This window comes from Petromyzon marinus, chromosome 16 (assembly GCF_048934315.1).
Source record: "Petromyzon marinus isolate PM22_M1 ecotype Great Lakes invasive population chromosome 16, UKy_Petmar_22M1.pri1.0, whole genome shotgun sequence".
In the NCBI taxonomy this organism is placed as follows: domain Eukaryota; kingdom Metazoa; phylum Chordata; class Hyperoartia; order Petromyzontiformes; family Petromyzontidae; genus Petromyzon; species Petromyzon marinus.
The window spans coordinates 6,214,598-6,239,084 of record NC_133682.1 but is presented as its reverse complement, the minus strand read 5'-3'; the positions used below and the strand labels follow the sequence as shown (position 1 = coordinate 6,239,084).

The 24,487-nt window shown below is 47.1% G+C and overlaps 1 protein-coding gene across 1 annotated transcript in view; it reads right to left on the bottom strand.

Moving 5' to 3' along the window:
• PDE2A (phosphodiesterase 2A) overlaps positions 1-24,487 on the bottom strand; it is a 222,336-nt gene that overhangs the window by 36,820 nt on the left and 161,029 nt on the right. Inside the window, exons 17-19 of the mRNA XM_032955406.2 lie at positions 23,437-23,515; positions 17,179-17,356; positions 2,774-2,886 (exon numbers count right to left, since the gene is read on the bottom strand). Of these exons, the coding sequence (XP_032811297.2) occupies positions 2,774-2,886; positions 17,179-17,356; positions 23,437-23,515 (370 nt within the window). The remainder of the gene's footprint in view (positions 1-2,773; positions 2,887-17,178; positions 17,357-23,436; positions 23,516-24,487) is intronic.

The following is a 24,487-nucleotide window of genomic DNA, read 5'->3' as shown; positions in this document are numbered from 1 at the left end:
GAGGTTCTTTGTAAGCCATCTGGCTTCCATGAGAGATTCGTTCATGAGGCTATCCACATATACAAACACAGAGACAATTTCAACCGAGAAGATGGATTTTATCTTAGCAATCATTGGAAAGATTTGATAAATCATTTCAGTTCTTGATTGATTGTTCACGCTTACAGTACCTTTCAGACAGCATACATAAAAACAAATTTCGTCTCCCCCCTCCTCTTTTCAAAAAATAGATGGACTAGTCCTGGCAAACTGCCATCGTTGCGCGTGACGCAAACGTTATTTTTATATATATAAATAAATATGCCGTTTTCAAAATAAATTTATGCAAACCGACACACCTGATGATGACCGTTTGAGTTATGGTCGAAACGTCGTGAGAATTTTTTTTTATTGTTTTATATATATTTTGTTATTTTGTTGTTTCTCTTCAACGTGACTTTACCGAAAAAACTAAGAATATGAATTACTGCAGTCACGAAAGCTTTAAATCAAAATAGATGGACTCGTCCATCTGAACAAACTGTCAAATCGCTCTCCGTGGTGCTAACGTAAAAAAAAACGCCACATTTTTCAAAATTTCTTACTGTGGTTTTCACACCTGATGATGATTGCTAGTGTTGCAGTCGAAACGTCGTGAGAATTTTATTGTTTGATATTTTTATTATTTTATTGTTTCCCTTCTACGTGACTTTACCGAAAGAACCAAGAATATGAATCCCTGCAGTCACGAAAGCTATAAATCAAAATATATCCTGGTTCTTTGAGGGCAGTGGTGTGACACGCAATTTATATCCTTTCATAATATGGAAGTACGTTACATTTGAGGTTGTGGAGAGACGGCAGAGTTTAATTCAAGTGTGTTCTCATTTTATTATTTAAGTACTATTAATGGTTTATGTTACTAACGAGACAACGAGGAGGAGCCCTCAAAACCCCTCTCAGAGGGCATTCGCCCTCCTCTTCCACGCTAGCCAGACGTCTCGGAGAGAGGTGGGAGTACCCACACTTTACCCCACAGTGTACGCTAACCAGCTTGACCCAGCTGTGATACACCCATTCACACTGCTGCGTGGGTGGGATTTAAGAAACTTGCCCCCATCATTGAAACTGCCGCGACGTGTGAGGTCGAATCGAACCGGCGACCAGGGCCGTCCGTAGGTGGGTGTCAGGGCCCAGGCCAAATCCACCCCCCCCCCCCCGACTGCAGGTCCCCCCCGACACCATCAAACTAAACCAAAAGTATTACATCTGCCCCCCCAAAGCGCGGGGCCCCGCGGCAGGTCGCCCCGATTCGCCGTACCCCCGGGGGAAGGCTCTGCCATGCGACCTCTCGATGGTGAGGTCAGTGCGCCGCCAGCCGCGACGACGCGGCAGCGTCCGCCACATTTGTTTACAATCGTCATTTGTTTACGACACCGAAACAGAAGGGCTCATCGTGCACATTCGGGGGCCGCACGGCTGTAGGAGTCGAACTCAAACCCAACCCAGCGAACAGGGCCCACTGCGCGCCTTGTGATTGTCTCCTAGCCCGGAGGGGTCCGTTCAACCAGTGGGAGTCGATTCAGACATGGGGTTTATAGGGAGAGCCGAGCAGTGGCAGCAGCTGAGAGCGATAAGTCCAAAAAAACCGCCCCCTTTTTAAATGACACTTTCCTTCTAGAATCTATCATCCCGCAACACCGGTATGGAGTATGCGCTGTTGCTCCCTCCGGGGTAAGCAGTGGCGGGGCACAGCGATTGTTGTAGGAACACAATATGAGAGACTCTTCCTCTGGCTCTGACCGACTGCCTCTTCAGTTCCAAGTGAAAAAATAAAAGCAAAGTCTATTGTTGAGGCAAAAACGATTCACTCTCCCAGCGATGTGGGGAATTTGTCACAAATTAAGGGTTGCGCTGTTATTCAAAATTTGACTCGTTCTTTTCTCATTGTGGTAAATGTAGCGGCCACTAGTGGCTGCGGTAGGGGTCGTTTTTAACCCCTTACGTGGAACATGCGTGAGTTGAACACAACTCATTCTTTCTCGTGTGATTTGATGCCTGCATCGTGGCACTTAAGAATCGACATCGTGGTGCAGGAGCGGACGCGTAGTGGCGAGTGCATCGTGCTACACACTCGGCGAGTAGAGTTTGATTCCTGGTCACATCTGAACTTCTTAAAGCCTAAAACCGTCACTAAAAAATTTGAAAGCTAAAGTGAATGCCAACATTTTTTTTTAAAGCTTCCAGTGGTCTTCAACAGCACACAACAACAGCAACATAAGTATTAAAAACGATCTCAGCTGAGAAGCTGGCGAACGCCTGGGCCTCTCTCAAACCTCCGTGCGATGCGAGTCGCCAACGTCACGCTGGACATGAAATGTGGACAACATTTGGAGCGATGAAACTCGTACCATGAAAATCCTCACACTGCCCCGTGCGTGTGTGTGGTTGTATTCACCGAGATCGAACTTCCGTCCGTGACACCTTCCAGACAGCCAATTGGCGGGTCGTGTGTTGTGCAGTGGGGTAGAGTGTGGGTACGCCCACCGCTTTCCAAGATGCCTGGCCAGCGTGAGAGGGCATGATGTGAACATACCCTGTGTTTGAGGGGCTCTCGAGAGCAGCTCTCTCGAGCGAAGGCTCCCCTCCGCCAACACAGTGACATGGAGCAGGAAATTGCAGGGCCACAACTGCGATTTACTTTTTTGTTTCGCGGTTCAAGTCCTGCGCACGTATCGCAGAGGGTAGCTGACGGAAGGAAACGTGCATCTCGGTGGCTTCTTTGCACACTCACGTTGGCGATACTGATGCCGCAGTAGATGGAGAAAGCCGTGGCCAGGTCCTCGTCAAACTTGGAGAACCACGGCCCGTTGATCTTGTTGCAGAGCTCCGCAACCCCGATCACTTCTGGTGGCATGGCAAGCGACAACGAGGAGGGAGGCATGGGAAACAGGGAGGGTGGGAAGAGAGTGAGACTGGAGTGCAGCATGGAGTGGTTAATGGGGGGGGGGGTGGGTGGAGTTAAAGGATGCAATTGAAGAGGGGCCCAGGCATTAAGCTATTCGCCACTTTTTTATTTTACCAGGAAAGGCCCACAGCTAAATAGCACTTTTCAGAAGTCACCTGATGCAATGAAGTGGCTCATCATGTGGATATTTATAACAGCCAAATACTCTAAACGCACATTGATTCTAAATGTGGAGGGAAAAAACGGAGGACCCAGAGAAAAATCCACACCACCACAGGGAGCACATGCAAACTCCAAATATACAGGCATCAGGGTCGGGATCGAACCCATGCCCTCCTACATACCAGATGAGGTAGTTAATATTTCACCACCGAGATGTAGAGATGACAGGGATAAACTCAGCTCACACATGCTTGTACCCTGACTTTCGTGCAATTCTTCCTGCCCCATAGCACAGGATGGGACATTAAAAAAAAAACCCACACAATCTTCGGATTACTGGAGCAGGTGCATTGGCGGAGCACTTGGTAGAGTGCAGTGCTTCTCTGCTTTCATCCTCGACCGATCCCTCCAACTGAGAGCCAGATCAGCGGTGAGCTTCATGTCATGCCGAGGATTGCAAAGCTTGGGAGATGCAGCTTTCGTTTTCGCGATGGGAGCTTGTGAGGTACGTGGGAAGCAAGTCTGGTATTGAACGGAGACCACTTGCAAGTGTGCAGGAACTTACGAGACAGCCGTAGGAAGCACATCATGATGCAAGTACTCACTTAAGGTAGTTACATACCAGAACATATGGTGGTGGCATGAGGCAAACTAAGCACAAGCACAGGGCCCCAACTACCTCAAGGGGGGGCTTGGATTGAAGATTTGAAAAAAACGGGAGAACCAAAATTTTTTATGCAATTTTATAAAGCTCATAATTCCATTACCACGTGTAAAATAATTAGAATGTCTGTATCCCATTAACTAATAATTCAACTTTGATGTAATTAAGTTACGCAGTTTGTCTCATGTAGAATGTTTATGGTTACTTAACACGTACAAAAAATTATGAGTGCTTAGCTCCCCCAATGGGTTAGCACCGCCAATGGGTTTGTAGGGTAACTGTGCATATAGCTAATATGGTGTCAAATGTGAAAGCATAACAACGGAAATGCAAATTGCGGAGATGGAAACGTTTAGAAATGGCAGAGAGACATAAAGAAGAACCCATTGATTCATGAGCAATTTCTAATTTATTTCAGAGACATTGTCTGTTTAACACTTAGGCTTTCGCGACCAATATCATTCATAACAGGGTTTTTTGGGTTAGATCGCATAAATATATAAATGTGTCGTTAAACCTGCCACCACCCGACAGCCAATTAGTCGGGTTTGTCACGTAAACAGAACGTGCCAATTCGTTGCTGGTACAGCACACAGGTTTGGCCGTCGCCTGATGAAGCTTCTTGTAATTACTGGCGAAACGTCGTACTCGGATTGTAAATGTTGTGGCTTGGCTCTCCAATACAACGGTGTTGCTGTACTCGTGACGAATTGGCACGTTCTGTTAACGTATTGTCTGTTAAGAGGAGTGGACAGTGGCAGGAGACACGGTTAAAAGGGATGATGACCGATTGAATGAGAAAAGTGACGGAATGGCAAAGGAGAAAACACGCTAAAAACAGGATGCCTCCGTGTCGTCCTCACGGAGCGATGGCATTAGCTCGTGAGCACGAGCAAACTGATCGTTGTGTCGCGCATCCTCAATTAGGCGGTGACGACGCAACGCAACCCCTTCGCCTAGTAGCAGATTAACAACGGGCCGTTGATGACACTAACGCTGCTGCTGACAAATAATGGAGGGCTGAAAACACAGGGGCAGATATTACAACAGAAGACTCCCGCGCCGTGCGACGGGGCAGCGGGAAACATTAATCCGTGGATGTGGAACGTCCGCCGGCAGGCAGCGGGAACGGAATGCCTGACGCGGTGCCCAGTGTGGTGCCACGGCCTCGAAGCAACTCTGCAAGCGCTGAGACCCCCCCCACCCTGGCACCCACACTGAGCACACACACACACGCACGCAGCGCACACACGTAGTGTCCTGATGGGGGATCACCTGGCACAACGGGTTTTAATCTGAAGCGTCCCTAGGAGGAAAATCCCACGGGTTTCCCGATGCCAGGAGATTGGCCGACCCTCGCAGGGCAGGTTGTGGTGTCCCTGAGTTGGCTTTATATTGTATTGGCGCAAAAAGGTTTACGGGGCCAGCCGCAATGAGTCATTCACGACATGAGGAGGGGCTGGGGTGGAATATTAAGTGAGAAGGGCAGACCATGAGATCACGGGATCGCAGCTCCACGACCTCCCCCGACCCCAATACCGAATACACACTCGCAGGATGTGTATTCGCCAGTCGGGCGTCATTCCGGATTAACAAGGGTGAGTAATAAATGAAGGAGTACGGACAGACAGACAATGGGTCACAGAAGCATCCGCCGCAACGCTCCATGTAAGCAAAAAAACAACGGGCTGTAATCACAGGTAGGCGCATGATTGGCCGCGTGGGACAACGCGACCCCGGGCTGTTGAAGTCAGGGGGATAAAAGGGGAGCCTGAGGCCGTTCAAGAAGGACTCTGCCTTCTCGAGCCACTCGCAGCATCCGTGTGATGCCAGCGAGTGCTGCTACGAGACGGCGATAGGTTTTTTCGTCAACCTCCCTCCGACTCTCACAGCGTCCGTGCGACGCCGTGCGTACAGCTTCGAGGTACGATGGTAGGGCTTTTGAGTGACTGGGGACTTAGGCAGCAGTAGGCTCGGCCCTTCTCGCAAAATATTCCCCCGGGTAGTGCGTAGTTGCGCCGAGAATAAAAGCCAGCATTAGAGCACAGGCGTGGTGTCTGTGATTTCTGTGTGGAGCGACTGCGTGGGGGAACGCGCAGCGAGAGTGAACACGTAGCGGCAGCGTGTGCGCGCGTTAAGAGCCAATCGCCCGCAGGCGCGAGCGCGTTCGTGCCGCCCCGTGTTAGCGATAGCTGCGGTGTGCACGGGCGTGTGGTACAACTCCGTGTGGCTCCAAGGCCAGCAGCACGAGGACGTCCCTCAGAGAGGGCGCTAGCGCGGGGGGGGGGCCCGTCGCTCGGTCGGCGGGGGTCCAGCGGGAGCCAAGCCCACGCGGAGGAGGAGGGAGCGGAACGGGCGGATGTCGCGCCCCACCTGCCTAGCGAGGGCGGTGGTGGTGGACGTCAGACCTCACCATCAGCTGTTGTCTCCTGGCGCTGCGCAGATTCACAGGCAAGCGAACCCACCAATGGCGACAAAGAAAGGAACCGAAAAACCCATCGAGATGCCGCACCGGCACGCGGCCCTCGATTTCGCACCTCCGACCAGCACGGTTGGCTATGTGCGGTGTGAAACAAGTTCAACGTGCACACGTGCACGCACGCAACGGGGTACGACGCACGAGAGGCTGCGGAACGAGCGGCTTACTTGACGTCTCGCTTGAATCCGGCGGCGCTCGCTCGCGCCCCGACGGCAAAAACGTAAAGGGCGGAAGATGCGCTCGTTAATCGCTCCGAGTTCACGCATTCGGGTAAAAATACGTCAATTAAGAGGCGCTTCCGTTGAGAAGAGGCGCAGTTCATCAGCGTTTCGCCTTGAGACGAGGGGGACGCCGGGTTTCTAGGCATCGTACATCCCCCAGCACAGTGGCAGTTAAGCCGGGGTTAACGCTGCGTCGGTGGACGGCCTGCACCGCCTGATTTACAAAACCTGCCTGGCAATTGCGCACGACCGTTTCCGCGAGAACGCAATGAGCCGAAGGAACCCCTGCGTTAACCATTCGATGTGTTTAATGGCCATGAAAGAATTTCACACAGCGGGGGGAGTAGGGGGAAGGGGAGGAGAATTTCGTTCGAACAATCCCCAGCGGCCCGTTCCGTGGTGCGGGGAGGGCCGTCATCCAACAACGTACCGACAAAGAGGGCTGTGCACGTGCACAGCAAATCACTACCACAACTCCAGTGAGATGATTGTTTCACGATTCAGGGCCACAGTCATAGCCGGTGCTTGGGGGGAAGGTGGGGAGAGGGGGGCCGCGTGCTGAGCTGGGCCCCACATCACCAAATGTCCCTTTGGCACCACCCAATTTGGAGTGTTGTCACATCGCGAGACCGCGAGAGATGGCCGCGGCCTGTCAAAGGCTTCCATTCAGCAGTGGATGGAACATGGCCGATGATAATGGTGACGATTCACGATCAATCTAGCTACGGTCAAACGGGGGCGTCAGGGTAGTGACATTATCGTATCCAGCCATCACGTGAACTCCGTCCTCTCACACCCGCTCCTATTGCTCTTCCTCCACCGCCATAACTCTAAAACACGACAATAAAAGCTCGTAGCCTCCGACTGTACAATTTCGCACAGAGAAACTGAATAAAGTCTCGCAGCGGTGGCGAGACATCCATCATGTTGTCACAGCAGCACAGAGTGCAGCGCAACCCAAACGAACGAGCGTGCATCACCACCGATTAATCTCGGCCACCTTGCGGGGGCCGGCCTGGGTGATGTCTGCCTTGAAGCGCGGACATTAATATTAATGGCCTTTACAAGAGAACAGCTGGCACGAAAGGTGGGCAGAATTTACAATAATGCTTATTCGCAATGAGGCCCAGCAACTGACAGGAATGATTATGAGGTTGTTTTGGGCTAAATTGGAGGAGAGCTCGTGCTGTAATTGTGCATCATCATCATCAGCATCATCGTCGTCAAAGAGCCTGTTTACTCCAATACCATCCATGCACTCGCCTACCGCTCTGCCTCTCATATCACTCTACTCAACTCCCCTCCATACACTATCCTACTTGTCTCCTCTCATCGCACACTCGCCTCATATACTCTCCTACCTATCTCCTCTCATCCACCTCTAACTCCTCTCTAGCGCACTCTCACCTCCAGCGACCGAGGATTTCCATTCAAAGCAGCCGGTCAATCTTGGCTCAGCGGAAAGTCGTTCATACCACGGCCCAGAAATTCCTTACCCCAGTCGTCTGTGTTGTTGACTCCCTGCCCCCGTTTAAGTGCCGCTAACATGTCACCATACTTCAGCATGGTGTTGTCCGGGAGGCTAGCATTGACCCGGTCACAGAGTAAGCAGGGTTGATAGTTGCTCACGTTACCGTTAAAATGTATTTCAAGATGCATTTAAAGTAACAAGGCTAATTTAAAGAGAAATAATTCCAGGGTTTGTTTTTACGTCACTGGAAGGAAATGAAGATTTATATTGTTGGCAACTGACGTACTTCAGGGAAAATAAAAGAGTATTATTTTGGACTAACCTGTTATTGACCATTTAAAAATTGTATGATAAATACATTTATCCAATTTGCAAACCAAATTGTGTCCATTACTCGATTAATAATTAAATGTGAGTACATTTTTTAAAAATTACAGAATTGAACTTCACATTTAAGCAGCACCCATGAAGTCAAAACCGATAAGGGTATCCTTGCGTGAACACTGCTTGATAAATATTGGTCTGGAAACCCAATAGGCTGATAAACTGAGAACAAATAATGTTGATGATATGCAGAGGCACAAAACGGAATGTTGCTTTATATATGCGAATAAGGGGACACGTCAGGCCATACTCGTTCGTGAAATGGTCTCTGAAACACATTATCGGTGTGCCATCTGAAGAGCCGCATTTGGGAAACCACCGGGGATTTTGTCTTGGCCGCAAAAATTAGCAGCCGGCAATTTCCAAAACGTTTTCCCCCATTCACCTCGACAACTATTCGGGCTCACTTATTCCACCCGCCGGAATTTCGTGCAAAAATTAATGACTGTATTTTCCTCAACATTAAGAGGCCCGACTGATGTTTGTGACGCGGGCAAATTAAGCTAAGTGGCTGTTTTTTTTTTCGTTTAAACATCTGTTTGCAACTTAGTTGCATGGCGATTAAATCATAAGGATGGAATTTACGGTTGTACAATTACGCTGATTTCAAATTAAACTTTGTACATTATCCCCCCCCCCCCAACTCATTACGCTAGTGGAAACTTCAGGGTCAACATTTTCAGTTCAAAATTGTACTTTGCCATCGGAGCACCAAGGTGGATGCTGCTGAGAAGCGCTGCTGCCAAATTCCACCGTGCTCACGAGACCCAGTTGGCATGGTAACACCATCTCAAAGCACTTACCGCTGTGTGAGCATCAACAGATCAAACGAGAGGGAAGAATTACAGTGACAAATGGATGCGAAACATCCCAATGCGACTTAACAGGAAGTAAAGTGCCTCGCAACAAACAAAATTCTAGCTTGCTGCGAAACCTAACTTGTTCCTACACTTGCAAGTAATACCTATTTTTCATCAGCATAGAAATGTTATACAAGAAAATACCGCGACTGGTAAACTTGTTCGTAGGTTTGGTTTATATTCACGAATGATTGCAATTATATGGCGATCGTTATAATGAACCTTATGGCGGGATCCCAGGGTCCCGAATAAACGAAAGTAAAAATCGTAATTAATGCATTTCTTTTTGGCAACTCCGTCCAACCACGCACATAAACGCCGCGACGTACCAGAAATCAATCCTCTCGTTTCTTCACCAAGCACCCGTCGTTGCCAAAATTGCCGTAGTCATAAACAAAACTTTGCAATCTTGACTTAAAGCTTTCGTGACTGCAGAAATTAATATGCTTTGGGTCTTTCAGTAAGTCACGTAGATAGATGTTGATCCCTGACATGCAATACCCCGGTGTCTACAAACTAAGCTGTGGCTGCGGCAGTAGTTACATTGGGGAAACTAAGCGACATTTCTCGGACCGTGTTCGTGAACATAAGGCAGATCTGAAACAAGATAGGACCAATACCTCGGCCATGGCTGATTATTGTTTTAATGTGGTGGGCTCACACGAAATTGATTTCTCCAAGACGAAGGTACTCTGCAAACCCACTGGCTATCAACAAAGATTCGTTCATGATGCCATCCAGATATATAAACACAGACACAATTACAACCGAGATGGGCACAAACTGAGCAATAATTGGAAGGACGTTATTAACCAGTTTAAGTCATAAGTGGATGTGATGTTTCCGATGTTAGCAGTTATTTTCGACTCTCTGATTTTACATGAACAGGTTAACACTAACACAGCCGCCGTTGCTCGTGTCCTCGAGGTGGCGGTGGCTCTGCGACCTTACATTGACATGCTAATCTCTCACGGTACAATGGCCACTTCCGCGCCCTTGTCATGGAGGTGGCTCTCCGATCTTGCATTGACATGCTAATTTCTCACATTAACATAACAAGCCCCGCCCACTTCGTTTATGACCCTTGGGCTACACCCATTTCAAACCTCTAAAACAGCCTGCTTCAGCAGATTTCCCCCTCCTGGACAATTGCTTATGTTACAATCGAAACTTCGTGATATTTTTTTATTACTTTTATTCACTTTATTCTCATTTTTTCAAATATTTTATTGTTCTAATTTTTTCTATCTACGTCACTTTACCAAAAGACCCAAAGAATATAAAACGTTTAAACGTTGATTAGTGCATTGTGCAGAGCTCGTCGAGAGGAATAAATTACCGTATCGTTCGCCTTCGACAGACATAAAATGACGTCGCAACGCCATAAGGTTCATTTAAGCATCATGTCAAGAGGATACATTTCCAATTGGAATGCTTTCAGTGAGACAGACATTACATAACCAAACTATTTTCAGGTCACTTCTGTAGATATCTTTATCAAACTTGAGGAGCACTTCTTACCATATGTTCCCTGCAAACAGTTTATTAAGTCAACAAGCCGAACTGTTTAATTCTCAGAACTGCAAAGGGTTTAATGAAGTTAAAAAGAGAATTTCATGTTACGTTTTTTTTTTTTGCACTTTCATTGGCAACCAGACTGAAACCAAATTGCAACCGAGCTGAGTGTATTCATGGGCGACTGCCCAGATTCGAACCCAGGCATCTTAGCCACGCCGGCTGAGCACTGTGACCAGGAGAACTATCCTCTCGAGCCACTTGGCCAGACCGTAAAAAAAAAAAAACTTCACCACTGCTTAAAGTAGCAGCTTCCAGATGACTTCTGATGTGCCAAGTGACAGGGGAATTAGAGCAACAAAAAAATTGTCAAAATAAGTTATCTGCTTTATAAGCAGCCAATTACGTTCGCAAACTGTTTACACTGGCTGCTGATGGACTGTTTACAAAATGACCCTGTTCCACGGTCGGTCGAGTGGGGAATTTGACTCACCTATGATGAGCACAATTTTTGCCGACAGATTTTCCTCGTGACGTCAATGGATAGAATGCTCATCCCTTGTTGCCAGGCGGCTGTGGAATAGAGTGCTACCGGAAAACACTCGAGGGTAGAAGCGGCGAGGTTCTAGGGTTCTCCAATTAAGAGTGAAAATCAGAGAGGAGAGGCAACGGGATGCTAATCAACGAGCCGGCTTGCGATGCGTCTTCGAAATAACATCACATACACCGCAGTGCGTAAGATACCGTTGTCTCGTATTTAGAATGGGCCTCTTATTGCGGGTGGTCCCTTAAAAATTTAAGACATTAAAAAAATCGGAAAGAAATGCAAAAATCGCACTCCCAAACCCCCCAAACAACTAAGCAGCAATGCACAGCAACGCTGACCTGCTGCTCAAAACGTCACATGCCAGGCAGCACAGCACAGTATCGTACAGCAACTACCGTAACAGTGGATTGTGCACTCCAGAATTGGCTTGCGATGGTTTCAATGTCAGTGTTTTTATTTTAATTACAAATATAATAGTAATATACGCAATATAATTCCCATTACGAGCTGTACATGAGATACACCTGGTCTTCACGGAGATGGTCTGGTTTTGAAAAGGAAACGGATATACTGGGGGGCATGCCACCCCCGAATTAGGCCTACATTTTGATAGAAGGTGTGTTGCATTTGTTGTTGGGCAGCATCATTTATTAAAGCGATATTCAAGTTTAACTTTTCAGATAATCTAAGCCATACACCAGAAGAAGAATAATTTATTAAATGCTAAACTTGCAGCGTTTAGAATCACCGGTTGTTCGTCGTCCCCGCAACAGCTTCCACGGCAGCTCCATAAATCAAATAAATGCCAAGCAACTAAATAGATAATGCAGCAGATGCCATATCTGCAGCACAGCTCTCTCGTGGGACCTTTTACTGCAGTGAAGAAGAAAATGGGCACATTCTCGCAAAGAAAGTTCATGCCGAGAGGGATGAAGCGGGTGGAGGCAGATTATGGAATTGGAAAACGGAACCAGCACTATCAGTTTTAAGAACCACACAGCACCAAGTGGTCAGATGGCACCAAGGTCATGGACACTAAGCTGTTCACTGTGGAAAGCTTGGTTATCATTTCTCGTTTCAGCCACCCGTGATTACAAGCAGGGCTCTCGAGTTGCAGCTCGGCCACACCAATGACTGGGCAAAAGAGCTATCGTTTAATAAAATGTATGCATTCACTTAATTTGTTTAAAATCCAGCACCGAGGATTTAGAATGGAGGTTGTTGACTATCGGGTGACAGCGAAGTGTACACGATAGTGTCCCCTAGACTCTGTACAGGACTGAAAAAGGTCACTTGAAGGAACTGTTTGGAGACAACCTTTGACAGATCTCTGTCTTTCTGTGACATACCGCTGTGTGAGATTTACAAACGAACTGTTCATCTCACGGCACAATTGGAATATGCTGGCGAAAATATTTTATTGAGACGAGAAAAAAACCACACAGTACCACCGATGGATAACCCAGCCAACACATGTTTTATATTTACATGTGTTTTGTGAGAGAAATGGAAAGCAAGATAAGAGTCTGAGGACAAAAAAAATATCTGTTGATATTTGAAACTGAGTAAAGTTGGATGCACAGTGGACTTGCACATCACAAATAAACCAGCTGTAAATAACTAAAATTGGCATTATACAGGTGTATTGTGCCATTTATGACCACAAAAAACAATTTATTTCAGTAATAGCGTGTCCTTTCCATTTCTTAAATGCTATACGCAAGCAGAATGTCTCCATAGCTTTTTTTTACGTTTGAAATATTGAAATATGAATGGCAAGATGCAAAGGTTGAAAAAAATAGATGACGATGATGATGCCAACGATCGAATCCGCAAGCGTAAATAATGTTTGGAAGGTCACAACAACATCATGCGAATATTGGCGTTTTTGCTTTCCAGACCGATTCGTGATGCAACCGCCTCGTTGAAATCGAAGGCCACATCTCCCCTGCACGCTCACTTCCGCCGTGACGCAAAGCGGCAGTAAAAAAGAAACAATTACGTCTCCAAGCGCAGGGCCATTAACGGACGCAAGACGAGCGAAACCGTTTGCGAGTTAATGCTTGGTAGCCACGCAATGGCTTCGGAGCAGGTAGAACTTTACTGCCTCATTGGTTTTCGCCGTGGAACAAAGCGCAGGTGCCGGAGCGCAGATTGCGGGTCTCCAAGCAGATTTCGTGCGAAATTAAATTAAGCCACGCCACAGGTAGATAGATGCACAGGAACACGGCCAACATTTTTTGGCCGTCTGCTCCACCTCTTTTGATGTGCCCATATTTCGTCTCATAGCCGTCCGTATGTGCTTTTTGGAGAAGAGACAACTTGCCTAGAGTGTGTGCAATAGTGGATGTGAAAGAGCGTGTTCATCCGAGAGCCATGATCGATCCACCGCTGAGTGAGAGCCTCCCCAACGTCGCTGCCTTCGCCGTACATTCTTGCTATGCCAGAACGCACCTCACCCCGGCGCACGATCCAATCTCATCGCTCGTCTTGGCAACTTTCATTCCTTTGGCTGCCACTCCATCGGCCATCACCCTCTCTAGAGACGTGCCCTGTAACCTGTACTAACCCGTTTACTGTTCTCATTTTTATTTGTTCTGTGATCAATGTATTCCTCTTTCTCATGGCCTGTGGAACTTCGAGAACACATCCATGCTTCTCTGTGTACTTTTCAGCTTTAGTGTCATCAGCATCCCCCTGTTTTCCGAATCCATGTGTCATTGCAGAAAATATGCACCGATTGCAAATGATCCTATATTGGAACACGGCGTACATGCTGTATATGTTGCTTTGCATGATCAACTTCTGCTGCTGAGGCAGACTGTTTTTATGGTCTGCCTCAGCAGCAGACCATGCTTTCCCACCTGATGATGGACGCTTGTGTTGCACCCAAAACGTCGTGATTTATTTCATTTTCTGCCTACATGACTTTACCGAAATAACCAAAGAGTATGGATTCCTGCAGTCACGAAAGCTTCAAATCAAGGTTATATACGTGGCGATGGGCAAGCAAGCGGGGTCTGTGCTGGAAAAAAAAATTCCATCCACGGACGTAAGCACGTCAGTTGTGTTAATGGGGGAGATTAGGGGGAGAGGGATTAGGGAGGGAGATTAGCATGAATGAGCTTCTGTTGGTTATATATCTATACTTTTATGAACACCCTGTGTATGTACTATGTGTATGTACTATGTGTATGTACTGTGTATGTACTATGTGTATGAACTATGTGTATGTACTATGTGTATGTACTATGTGTATGTACTATGTGTATGTACTATGTGTATGTACTATGTGTATGTACTATGTGTATGTACTCTGTGTATGTACTCTGTGTATGTACTCTGTGTATGTACTCTGTGTATGTACTATGTGTATGTACTCTGTGTATGTACTATGTGTATGTACTATGTGTATGTACTCTGTGTATGTACTCTGTGTATGTACTCTGTGTATGTACTCTGTGTATGTACACTGTGTATGTACTATGTGTATGTACTATGTGTGTGTATATATAATTGCGATTTGTGTGGTGTGGGTTGGTGAATGGAGCACATTTCGTCTCGCGTCATGCTGTGGACTTCCCGACTGGCGTGGGTGCTGCTGTCCGGTATAGCCGCTCAGGTCTTACCACGCTCGCCAGCTTTTCTTGCTTTGCCATATCAAGGCAGTGGCGAATGAAACAAAAACAGAGTGTAGTGTTTCATATGTAATATTTTTACATACAAAAAACAATAACACTGCTGTAAAAGGAAATACATTTCATAGTTGATGCTTCGGGTAATCGCCCTTCTCCATGCCCAATATGTCAACCTGTTCTATATATATTGTGTTATGTGAAGCTTACAGTGGTGCTGATGAGTGTGCTAGGTTTTGTGTTAATTCCGCGTATGCACCACTGCCAACACAGCGTCACCAACACAATTTTCCCTTCCGTAATTGCCTTCGATATACTGTACACACACACACTGTTTTTTATTTCCAGATATGTCCTTCCAAAAGTAATTATAGTCGTTTTGTTCAGAGAACAAGCTGTGCCCGGCCGAGCCCAACATTGCAGCCTTCTCTCTGTTAAGCTATTCAATAATTTCTTGTGGGTTCATTACCATTTGTTGTTATCATGACTATGTCACCAGAAAATCTGAAATCGTGAATAATTCATCCGTGTGCTCAAGCCCTTTGTGTCGACCAAACCAATGCCTTTAGGTAAACTTCAGTCCCATCTTCATGAATGCTGTTGATAATTTCAACATTTATTTTTTTAAACGACTGCCATCAATTATTGTTGCCAACTCAAATTTCCTTTAAAAGTATGCAAAAGAGAGGCTTAACGCCGTTTGAAGCTCACTTATATTTTTTTATAGAAATTAATTGATGGTATGAATTAAGGTAAAAGGACAAACAAACCCTTGCTTGTTCACTCTGTTATTCGGCCTTTTAAATATCCATTAATCATTTCTTTATTGTTTTTGTGAACAATTTAAATATGCGCGATAAGGGGTTGATGGCACTGTAATTCTTCAAACTAGTCCTATCTTCCATTGTGAATACAATAATTATTGAGGCATCGGTCCACAATTGAGGTATTTTTCCTTTCCCCGCAATCATTTTGTAACTAAGTTTGATCATTTTCTGACCCAACATTCTTTGCTGATCTTCACGGTTATTCCATCTGGTGCAGAAGCTTCTTAAAAACAACAACAATATTCGGCTGTAACAAAGTAGTGGACGCTTCTACAAGTATGTGGCATCTCAGTGCCTTTTATACAACAGTTATTTTGTAGCCAAATGTTAATGGCCCGGCGGGCAATGACAAAAGCCCAGGGATTGCACTTTTCCCAGCTTATTGCAGAGGTGCGCGGTTCGAATCCAGTAGGCCGCCCTGTTTAACACCGCATGTGTATTTACTCTAAAGTATACACAGTCTGCTTCGGAGTAGGACGATAACGATCCATTGGTGTAATTAGAAATGCGTAGGCCATTGTTTTCCAGCGTCATTGACCAAATTTGTCAATTTCACTGATCTACGAGAGTGACTGTTCAGTTGTTAAAGGTGTTCAGTTGCTGAAGAAGCTCCCAGCATGTGGAGCGTCATATCGAGCGTCGTGCCAAACACACATATCAGAGAGCTGTATGATCATGAACGCCTACGCGGTACTTCTTCAACCGTATTAAACCAGCGGCAGCGCTCGGCCCAAGCAAACCAAAATAAAAATCGTGAGGCACCAAGTAGACCAAGAGGAGCATAAAATATCAGCTTAAAATTCAATCATAATAAACACAACAAGCTTAATCAACATTACAAAAAAGTTATTTCATAACTCTCATCTCCATCTTATCCGACTCTCCTCTCATCTCACGACATCTGTAGTTTTATTTAAATTCAACGTTATCATTATCATCATCACCCGTGGTCAATCCACGGTTGAATGAAGGCCTCCACGAAGCTGCAGCCACCGCTCCGGATTCCGCAATGTAAACAATCCACCTACCGCCCGCACACAGACGGCCAACTTCATCGCTCAATTTCCTCGGCACATCCTCTCGGATGCATCCCATCCCTCGGCTGCCGCTCCGTCATAATCCGTGACCAACGGGCCATCATCCCTTTTGTCGCGACGTGCGGCTGCCCAAGGACCCCACTCACCATTTGCCTTATCGCACTGCACCCATTCATTGTCCACATCTCTTCCGCCATCTCGCTCGCATTTTATGAATCGTGAAAAGGCGCGTGTCGTCATCCCACTCCGCTTCTCACCCCAAAACTTAACACTTCATACTCAGACCCCCCCCCCCCGCCCCCACACGCCCCCACTAAGCGCTCGGCGCCACCGGTAACCGTGCACAACAGCTGCCGAGGGAACGCGTGGACGAGGAGGAGGAGAGAGGGAGCGACGCTCGGACGACGGGTGGGCGAGACGGGTGCTCACCCTCGTTCTCGTCCTTGATGGGGAAGCAGAGGATGCTGCGCGTACGGAAACCCGTGCTGTCGTCGACGCCGCGGTAGAACAGGGGGTGCGAGTACGCGTCCTTGATGTTGAGGACCTCCCCGGTGGTGGCCACGTGGCCCGCGATGCCCTGGTCGGCCGGGATGCGGACCTCATAGCTCTGCGGGCCGAGCGCATCAAGGCGGTGGGTGGGAAGGGGTGCAAAGGGGGAGGAAGAATGTCGAGAGCACGAAGTTTAGATTTCTCTCTCTCTCTCGCGCACGCGCACGCATGCGTTTGCGTGCGCGCGATATGGGGAGCAGCGGTGTCGCTGTGAGCGCACCTGGCGAACCGAGTTCGATGCTTGCTCATGAACAACAACAGTGACGAATATATACCGGTCCTGGTAGAATGTGCAAACATCGCCACGAGGGAGACAAAGGCGTCCGGGCGTGTTATTGGTCACCCACCCCTCGTGTGCTGTGCCCGCCTTCGTAGGCGCTCGCTCAACAGCACTTGCCCCAACAGTTTGTTAAAGGCTACATGTGGGATATTTGTCTTTGCTTTGTCTTGTGATGTATGAATGCCGAGCATGTTCACGTGGCATGCGTTCACATGGATCTGCTTGTGATCCATTTAATCATGAATATGCAGCCATCAAACCATGACTGCAAGCGTTTCAAAGGCTACCAATCCAATCCCAGATCAATATCAAGATCGTTCATTATCATCTTCAAGATCCTCCATGAACTTGCCTCCTGCCTCTCTCTCTTCCTCTACTCCCCTTCATGAAATTTTCTGACGACTTCTCTCCTCCACACACTCTCTGCTCCAACAACCAAGGTCATCCATCGAAGCCAGCCCCCCCCCCCCCCAAAGTAAACATTTACTCATTAGGTCACTCATTCTCCACTACTGTCTGGAACTGCCTTCTCCCAGCCATCTTGCGCTGTCAAGCCCTGTTCATGTCCAGGCTCAAGATCTCCCTTTAGTCATCTGCCCTTGACTGTCTCTGGCCATAAACTAAATACGCCTACTCTTTCTGAGCAGCACCTCAAGGTATGGCCACATTTAGACTTTATATAAATGCATTGTACTTTATTATTGTGTGTTATCCAAAACTGCCAGTGCAGGTTTTTAAACAAGCTCCTCCTCATTACCCCACCATGGTAGATATTTAATGGATTGCCAAATTTGCCCGTCAGCCCAATAGGAATACTAGAACAATTTTGCGGCGAAAAGACAAACATACAGATAACTAAATGAAGCAGCAAACACCATCCTAAGCGGGATGCCCAAGACCTGAAGAAACGCACCGAAGCTTTCCTGGACAAGCAATAACAGACTTGCATCGGCGACAAGCGGCGTGTGTGTGTGCACATCTGCGGTGTGGACTTCTTGCGGGTCAACTCAACCCCAAAATCAATCAATAACACTGAGGGGTTTGTCCGCCTTTATCGCTGGCGCCGAGGAAGAAAATCGGGCAATGCACACATTTCTTTTTATTTACGTCAAAATCCAACAAACCAACCGGCCCCCCTCCCCAACACGCAAACATTCGCTCATTTTCTTTGGTTCTTTCGGTAAAGTCACGTAGAATGAGAATGAGAATAAAAGATGAATCATTGCAGTCACGAAAGCTTTAAATCGAAAAATTCGCTCATTTGTCGCCGCGTATTTTTTTTCTTTACGACCACGTGCTCGTCAGGACATTTTATTTAAAAAAAAAATCCGCGTGGGCGTGCGGCGAATACTACGGCCGACGAGTAACGGCGCAGCGTTGTGCTCCCACGTCGCCGCTGGAGGAGTTGCGCGTTGCGGGCGGAGCGAGCGGAGCGGGCGTGCGTGAGCGTGGGCGTCGCTTCGTGTGCGCGTGCACGCGTGCACGCGAGCGCGCGCGAGCAGCAAGCCTTATTAAATTTAATACAAGCACACCCCCCTTTGCGTGCGATAACGCGGGGCAATATCGCGTGCCGTTATGCTGCACGAATAAAAGCCCCCCCGATTGTGCGCCTGCCGATTGCGAAAGCGGACGCTCGTGCCGATGATGATGCACACGCGCATTAGTGCGTGCACGTGTGCTCGCGTGAGTATCTGAATGTGATGAATTAGAGCAGCCGTTACTCAGGAAACGTCCAAATGTGTGGGTACAATTAGCAAAAAAAAATATTTTTCGGATTAAAAAGAAATACATTAGTATTATCGCTGCCACTTATGGTAATACGTTCATTATTTATTAAACTAGCCACTTGCGCCAGTTCGCATGCTTTACCAATTGCATCGCTGTCAGCCTTGGCAACACGGGTGCCTCCGAGGTTAACCCATCGCGGCAACTTGCGAGTTTGTTGCACGCAGCAGACTCGTTCGTGTGGATTCCTGCATCGCTTCGTGGAAACCGGCGTCTGAGTATCCGCAATTTAATTATCGTAGTTAACATCATCATCATCATAACCATCCATGCTTTATCCATGGCTAGATGAAGGCCTTCCCCGAGCCGTCACCCTCCCTCAGGGTCACACGATGCAAGTATATGTAGTAGGGCCCTCACCGCTCCATCCCAGTGGCATGCCCTTTTCAGTGTGGTCCATCGTTTGGCTTAGATTCCGACAATCGTCTCGAACACCGGCCACTCTCCTTTCAAGCCACACGTCCTGCTCAAGCCAAATTCCTACATCGCCTGCATTTCGATTAATGCACTCTCCACTTCATACCATGACATGCGGTTAAACAGCTAAGGCCCACTGAGCTATTTCGCTCTTTTTTTTAGAAGAGACCTGGCCACAAATGATGGCTCAACGAAGTGGCTTAGCATACGGAAATTTATAGCAGCCAAATACTCTTCACGCACGATGATTCTAAATTTCGAGAGCAAAAGCTGGAGGACCTGGAGAAAAATCCACGCGACCACGGGGCGAATATGCAAACTCCAAATATACAGGCTTCAGGGGTCGGGATCGATCCCACAATCTCCTGCATACCAGGCGAGGTAGTTAACATCTCGCCACCGTGATATCCCATTAAGTTGACAATACATGCTTTATCGGTTTCCTGTTCTACTGTTGACGCACCATTACTGAGGCTGGAAAAAGTCTGTATTTTGTCATCATGGGTAGTGCTGTTTAAGTCTGCTGCATGTTTAGGCACTTCAATAACTATTTAAAGTGCCAACGTTAATTCTTTACAATTTTCCACATTTCCACATTGAAAATTGTATGTTAATTTTGAACGCATGTGTTCGTTTATGAATTCATTTATTGCCGCATGTGTTGAGTTTATTTGTTTTAATTACATAAAGTGGAATGGTGGTATGATGGGGCTTGCGAACAATGCATCCGTCCATTTGAATTCAACATCAGCAGCGAGTGATTACCCCATCAGTCAATTGTTCTCCCCTCGCTGCACACAATACCAATACCTCGCCAATCGCCACTCAGTGACGGTGACGTCACCACGACGCCTGTGCTAGGCCAGGTGCAATTTGAGGGCACGTGAAGCGTCGTCACGTGGCCTAGACCGCACACTGACCAGCATGGGTGAAGTAAGTTCAAATAAACTCCACGACCGAAAGATCTCATGAGGATGATATACTGCAGATAGTGTACACAATAGGAACAAGTGCTGCTTGCGTTGTGGCCGAAACGTCGTGAGAATTTAATTATGTTTTATTTGTATTATTTTGTTATTTCCCTTCTACGCGACTTTACCGAAAGAACCAAGCATATGAATCCCTGCAGTCACGAAAGCTTTCAATCGAAATTCAATCTATGCATCTTTACGTTTTCACAGTGATTGTATTCACAAAATACTGTCACGTTAGATTCACTTGGACATTTTCATCTTTTACATTGAATTTATATTAATTCATATTGTTAACGATGCTGCTGCTAGCCAGCATATTGATGTTTTACCTGCGTTCATTAATACATTGATTCCCACCGCTGTATATTCTGAGCGCAAAATATTCCCTATGCATTCGCATACAATGGCGCTGCTCCAGCCTCTCGTGACACAGAGGTGGAGTGTATTTGGGGAATCTTCATTCTGCCTGAGGGTAATGAGATTCATACATTAACATCTGTATTTAACAAAATGAGAGCCTACAGAGGTTCATTATATCTTTTAGAAGGGTGACCTATTTTTTCGTTAAATAAATGAACGTCCCAGCCATTCCTCTCCCCATATATATTGTTTTGTCCATCAGCTTATAGGCTTTCCAGAACGATAGTGTCCAGCAGGGTTTGTTTAGAGAGAGCAAACTCTGGACCGGCTTTGACTTTCAGGGCCACATCAGCAGCGTCAATCAGCCCTGTTTAATTTATTCATGGCCGCACAGGGACAATAATTATGCTATTGTGATTAAGGTGCATGTAATTATGAAGAGGATGAGTTCTGGGCTATGTCATGGGCGAAGAACGTTCCGGAGGTTTTTTTTTTTAATGACCACCTTACGGCTTTGGTAATTCCACAAGGGAATTACCGAGCAGATGCGTCCGTGAATTGAACCTACAAATCCATAAAAACGGATCTGTTGGCAGGCCAGTTAACCGCCAATCTTTTGTAGCCTCATTAATGAATGTACAAATTAATACATTCAAATATTAATTAATTACATAATTTGATGCCACTTCTGCTCCAGAGATGGAGATCAGGTGCAGAGTCAATCCCAGAGGCCTCGACTGTTTCCACTTCGCTGGTCTTGCTCGGGCAGGGCCAGCCCATGCAGTGTTCTCATCGTCAAGTAACCCGTTCGCAGCTTATATATATATAAATTTTTACCACTAATTTACTAAAGCGTGTACATTTGCGCTGTCACCACCAGCAAGCCAATTACGGATGAGCTGCCCGGAGCCGACGGCACAAGACGACATTCCGCTCGAGTAACGCGGCAATGGGAAAAAAAGGGGCCCCCTTCCCCACCCACTCGCTTCGCCGTGCTCCGTGAGATTTGCGTCGCCACTCGCCACCCACCCCACCATTCTCCAGATCCGCTATCATGAGTCACCTCCGCAAGGGCCCTCTCTCTTCCCCGCCGTGGGATGTGTTTCGCCTACGTTTTGTCAAACTGAGTTTGGTAAAACGAAAAAAAGGGATTCAATGGAGCTGCGGATTTCGAATTTACACTTGCTGCTCATCTACAGCTTGGTACCCTCCTTTTTCTGCCCCATCTGTATGTCCCGATGAGGCCAACCAACACACGTAGCATAATTGCACATGTGCCTAACTTTATTCTGGCACCTCTTGTTACGACATGTTTGCATTTTTTTTTTAGATTCGCGTGCGTTTAATGCCACCGTTAAGACTAAAACATGGAGCTTATTTGTACCTTCTTTAAGAAGGCCGCCTCGAGTGTAGGCGAATTAGTTTAAAAACCAATGCATATATTATTATGAGAGCATGTTTGTTTGCATGATCACCACAAGTACGTGTGGTCAATGCAGACTTGATTCCCTTGCAAAAGGTATCCATCTGGTGTTTGAACATCTGAACACCTCCTGTTTGATTTCCAGAAAGGGTGAAACCTATTCTTATTTTTCATACTTAAATACTGGAAAAAACGTCACCGTGATATGCAGAACTTCTTTTACACCATACGGAGCCAACCGTGCTAATGTGAGGTGAGGAATGCAGTCCTTGCGTGGAAACGTAAGTAGAGAGCGATTCCAGAGGCAAGAGTGGAACCAGGATATAAGCGTACTGTGGACAGCAGCATAGTTATGGAGATACTTAAGGAAGATTGAGTGATCTTTTGTGTCAAGAGCAACATGAGGTCTAGGAGAACGGATTGAGATGGATCCACGGTGTGAAGAGAGCAGTTGATTTACCACACACAGGGGAAATTGCCTTGGTGGGAAAAACTCCAGATTGCATTGGGTCACGGAGACTCGACTAACTCGAGCACAATTCAACGTGGGGATTCGTACAACATCTCAACGCGACCGCAATCTCAAGGCACCGTAGTACAGAAACAGTGGGCACATTTATTTTAAAGAGCCTAAGAGCGCGGGGTCCAGTCAGCGAGTCTGAGGGTAAAAAAAAGGAAAGTCTTGAGCCTGGACTTGAGAACAGCAATGGCAACTATAAAGTAGACCTGAGGCAATGAACTCCCAAACAACTCATAACATCGGGGCAACATCAAGCACGCAAGCACGCCAGGAGCAGATCGACTGAACGGTCGACTCCAGATTTTTGACAGCGAACAATCGCCTTTCTGTGATGTGCGAGCATCAAGCGAGGGAGCACCAGCCGCGCCCGAAGACGTACCTCGTCGCTCACGACGCCGCCATCGAACACCTTGGCCACGAGCTCATGGCTGCTGCGATCGAGCAGGAACACGGAGCACCTGAGCAAGGGAGAGCAAGCGGGTAGAGCAGCATTGCATTAGCAGTCCTCTACATAAACAGTCGGTGGTGGGCCAGGCTACATCCGTCCATTGCCCGCTGAGCTGCATTGGCTTCCGGTTGCTGGACGAATACATTATGAGGTCGCATTCATAACACACAGAGTGCTTGCCACAAATGAACCACAATGCTTTGGCGATCTCGTCAAGGAGCATAAGCCGTCACACACAACTCCGGTCAACCTTGTAGCAGCAACGTCTTTCGGCTCGCCATCGAACTAATTCGGTCACTGCATCATGCGCTTTTGGATGCGTTTCTGCGGCTGTCTGGAACGCTCTTCCTTCCGATATTAGGAAGCCACTGGAGCTATGCACTTTAAAATCATCCAGATGTAAAACTCATTTCTTTAAAACTGCTTGTTGTGTTTTGTTTGTTGTCCCTTCCCCCGCACCTCCGATTAGCATGGTTGGCTATGTATGGTGCAAAAGTAGTCAAATATACATACAGGATATGAGTACTGTCTTAATGCTTATTTGAGAAAGGAAATCGCTTTGACTTGACTTTTGCCTCTTTAGCCATCGGAGGACTGGTGCTCTCCAAAGAGTAAGACGGGTCACAAAAGGTTTCTGATTCGGGCAACATCCCAGCGATGCGAATCTGGGAATCCCAACGATGACTCAAGGGTGGTATTGTCGCCGGGCACTGCCCAGAGCTCGCGTGAGAATTGGGGAGGTCAAGTGCACGGGCGAAAGGTCAAAAGGTGCCATTTTGGGGAGGGTTGAAAAAAAAGTTTGGCCAGCTGAATTTAGTTTAATTAATGAAGTAATGTTGCGTGTTGTTATACATGCAGGGGTTGTCACCGTAAGACTCGCATGCCCCCAAAGGGTGCACGCCGATTGGATCAGCCTGCCACGTGCTTTGGCAGTGGTGACCTTTCTCTCGTTGGCTTGACCCCGCCCTCTCGGGTTTTATTA